General features: G+C 30.4%; 1 protein-coding gene across 1 annotated transcript in view; it reads right to left on the bottom strand.

Annotated features, from left to right (window-relative positions):
- Nucleotides 1-596: 596 nt before the first annotated feature.
- LOC113385881 (protein alan shepard-like) overlaps nt 597-4,007 on the bottom strand; it is an 83,379-nt gene continuing 79,968 nt past the window's right edge. The window contains exon 3 of the mRNA XM_026623708.1: nt 597-620. Coding sequence (XP_026479493.1) covers nt 597-620 — 24 coding nt within the window. The remainder of the gene's footprint in view (nt 621-4,007) is intronic.

The following is a 4,007-nucleotide window of genomic DNA, read 5'->3' as shown; positions in this document are numbered from 1 at the left end:
AGCCTCCAAAGTTTAATACAATTCTGAAAAGTTAGAGAAGCCTTGCCTTTCTTATAAAAGAGCCCTAGCTTGCTCCCAAAATGTATTGTGATTAAATTTTTATTATATACACTGCTTTAACAACTGCTTTATATCCTCTTCATTTAAGAGTTATAGATTTTGTTTGAATCACAAATAAAACCGTATAAACAATTATAAAACACTTGTAAACACAACAATCATAATAAGAATCAAAACAAAATTTTGACATTTCTGGTACATATTGCTCGTGAATTACTAACCTGTCAAACTTGTCATCGGCTCACTAGCGCCAAATTTGCGCCTAGCGGTCGTGACTGGAACTACGCGTTGTGAACGCGGATTTTGTACTGAGATAATAGGGCCTGATCGAGGACTTCTTTTTTTTGCGGCGCCGGATCTCACTTGTCATTTCAAAAATATTTAATATTTTATTTAAAAAATTTCACTGTGTATTCTCAAAACATGTATAAATGCCTCCTCAAAATTTCAAATTTGGGAATTTTTAATTGCCAAAATATGACATTTTCTTAGGTTGTCACACTAGGTGTGCCCCTTAATAACTTCAGACTATTCTTTCATTCTTTTGTTTCCAACACCACCTAAAAAAAATAAAAAAGATCCTAGACAATATTAGAATATGATATATTCAAATTCATGTTATTGGTTTGCAAAAATATATATACCAATCTGAACAAATTAAAAATTTGAACATTGAAGATTCTTGTTGATCTGTGTCATTGATACGATTTTCACTTTTGTTTATGTGGCAACGCATTGTAGTAAGAAACAACCAATCCTTGCAACAAATGATAAGTGACTTGGAACAAATATATGCCAACCCAAATGTTTGTTTCAAACATATCGTAGTAAAAAATCATTATTATATTTGTATATTCCGCTTTATCAAGAATTCATGAACAATAATTAATTAAATGGTAATTATTAATCATCTTGTGTGTAATTAAACGATTTTCTTTTGTTTCAGTTCGGGCAACGTGTGCCCACGGCCGCGTCGCCTAGTAACACGAATTCGAGCAGCTCATCGAACACGGGCAGCCAGAGCGGGACTCTCAGCACAAGCCTGAGTAACAATTTAGGGGCCTCACAGCCACAAGAAACGCTTTCTAAGACTAATTTGTATATAAGAGGACTGGCACAGAATACCAGCGATAAGGACCTGGTGACCTGTGCACGCAGTGAGTAAAAATAAATAGTTTTATCCAGTGGCGTAACTAGGCCACCCGGGGCCCGTGGCAATTTTTTTTTATGGGCCCCCCCCCATCAGTAAAATCAAGTGGTTTTAATTTAATTTAAAAAAACTCGAAATTTTTCAACGTGTTGATTTAAATTATATATATATATATATATATATATATATAATATATATGTAATGAATTGTATTAAAAATGAGTAAATCTACTTCGACTTATTCATATTTTATGGTTTTAAATTAAGAAATTATTTAAAATGTATGTATACAAAAATTTAAAAAAAAAAATTAAAATGTATAAGTACAAGAAAACATAAAAATAAAAATAATTATAAGTCAAAATTAATAATTTAAAAGTGCAATTACTACTTTGTTTTGAAAATCAAACATAAAATTTTTGTGTTTAAACTTAAAATTACTACTTTGGGGTTAAAAATAATTATTACATAACCTAACATTAACAATCAATTTTTCACGTGTTTTCTCAACAATCAAATCCTTTTTAATACTTTTTGAAAACTTCATTTTCGTCATATACTCGCTGGCCCTTTTTGGTGAAGAACCCTATTTAAAATATGCATAAATTTGGAATGAAATAAAAACAACAATTTAATTTCAATAAGGTATTTATTAAAATCTTTTCTTCGTGCTTTCTGTTCTGCAAAAGTGTCTATGACATCATCAAAATTTAATGAACGAGCCATAGTACTTTCAAAACTTAATAAAAAGTTAGTTTTCATTATAGAGCTTCATAAATAATATTAAAGAAAATATTAAAAAAAATCACAACACTTTAAAAGTATATTTTTACATTCTTACACGCTCATGTTTTTTTTTTCGAAATTAAATTTATTTATAAGAAAATTTTCATGTTTATTCTAACTTTTGTTATTAGTGAAATAAAACCAAAATTTGTTAGATTTTACTAATTTTTACGCGTATTTGGGGCTTGCGTGGCCTGGATAAAATAAAACTCTTTAAAATAATAATCTTACATTACTAGCGTACTTTTTTACGCGTATTTGGGGCCCCCGTGGCCTGGACAAAATAAAACTCTTTAAAATAATAATCTTACATTCCTCGCGTACTTTTTTAACGACATTAAATTTGGTTGAACAAAGTTTTCATGATTAATTCGTTTTTCATGATTTTTTTATATTATTAATGTTTGTTACGGACATTGGGGGCCCCCTGGTTCGGGGGCCCCGCATATTTGATACGGCTGATACGACGGTAGTTTCGCCCCTGATTCTTACGAAAACATACTTTTCAAGTAAAATAAAGTATTAGAATAGAATGTAAAAATATTTCTAAGCATGCGTCCTTTTGGGCCGGGGCCCCCTTAGGCCGGGGGCCCGTGGCATTTTGCCACCCACGCCACCTTATAGTTACGCCACTGGTTTTATCTAAATATATTTATTTTTGGTATTTGAAATAATTCTAATAATTATTATAGTATGCATTTCACGTAGGGCGAGTACGGACAAAATGGCTTGGTGTTTTATTTTTTATTGGTATTTATTTATTCAGTGATATTACCATAATTCTCAAACTCTTGTTGGATTTAGTGACTACCAATAACATAGTCTTTTAATTTAGTAGGGGTAGGGACTAAAGTGACATATTTACTAAGGCAGTTGTTCCCAACCTTTTTTGCACAGAACGCCCTGCTCTAATCAAAAAATGTTGCGACTTCTTACTCTTTTCAACAATCAACTCAACTGATATTATCAGACTACAAATTAATATGCAATAATATGTAAAAACATGCATGAAAACTAATTAGTTTTTGTTTATTTTTTGTAATCATTTTAAAAGTATTTGGTAACTAGTACACCCCACAGTTTGAAAACCGCGGTTAGTAAGAGACCAATTATAAAAGCCATTTTGTCCAGAACGGAGAAAATTACATATAATACAAGACATACCGAGATGCTAATTTTTAAAAAGACAGTTCATATATAAATCGCTTGGTCCTCAAAGGGAACTATTCCTTTAGTTAAAGGGAAGGCAATGCTCAGAATGGGAAAGAAGGTTTTGCAATAAATCTCTTCTTTTTACTGGTGAATTCTTTCATCTGTTTTCGTAAGTAATCAGAGTAAAAGCTAAAACCCTTCACCTTTTACAGATATTACTGAGTACGTTCGCCGGGTCTTATTGTCCTGTGTTTGAAATTCAGTTTATTTTAAAAATTTCATCTGAAAACATAAATCATGTGGTAAAATATGAGACAATACTCTTGTTTTGAGAAAAATAGCTTCTTGCACTTTCTGTCCACGCGTCAATGTTTTGGCGTGAAGTGCAAATGCAAACAAAGTTTTTGAATATTTTTCGTGGGTTACAAAACTTTACTTGACTGAGTAAATAATAATCAAATAGCACTTTGTTTCATAGTGCTTGTGTAGATTTCTAGTTACTTACTATTGAATTACAAATAGTAACATTAAACTACATAGGCCACATGAAGCAAAGGTCTATTGGATAAGTCTTGAAAACATCAAGATTTAGATGAGAAACCCGAGATACATGCAATTATGCCATGAAAAATATTTAAAATCTGATGAGTTGAATTTGTTGTTTTTTTATTATTTAAACTAAGAAACATACACAAATTATAATAATTAATATTTAATAATAATATATTAAACATACGATCTATCTAATACATTTATTTATCAGGAATAACCAAAAAATACCTAATGATCTTACTCATTAAATAAAAGCTCATAACTTTATTTATTTATTCTTTCATTATTATTATTATTATTATTAATGT

This window comes from Ctenocephalides felis, unplaced genomic scaffold, assembly GCF_003426905.1.
Source record: "Ctenocephalides felis isolate EL2017-DRISC unplaced genomic scaffold, ASM342690v1 CF-g0.4_SCAFFOLD_00845, whole genome shotgun sequence".
Taxonomy (NCBI): domain Eukaryota; kingdom Metazoa; phylum Arthropoda; class Insecta; order Siphonaptera; family Pulicidae; genus Ctenocephalides; species Ctenocephalides felis.
This window is presented reverse-complemented; position numbering and strand designations above follow the sequence as displayed.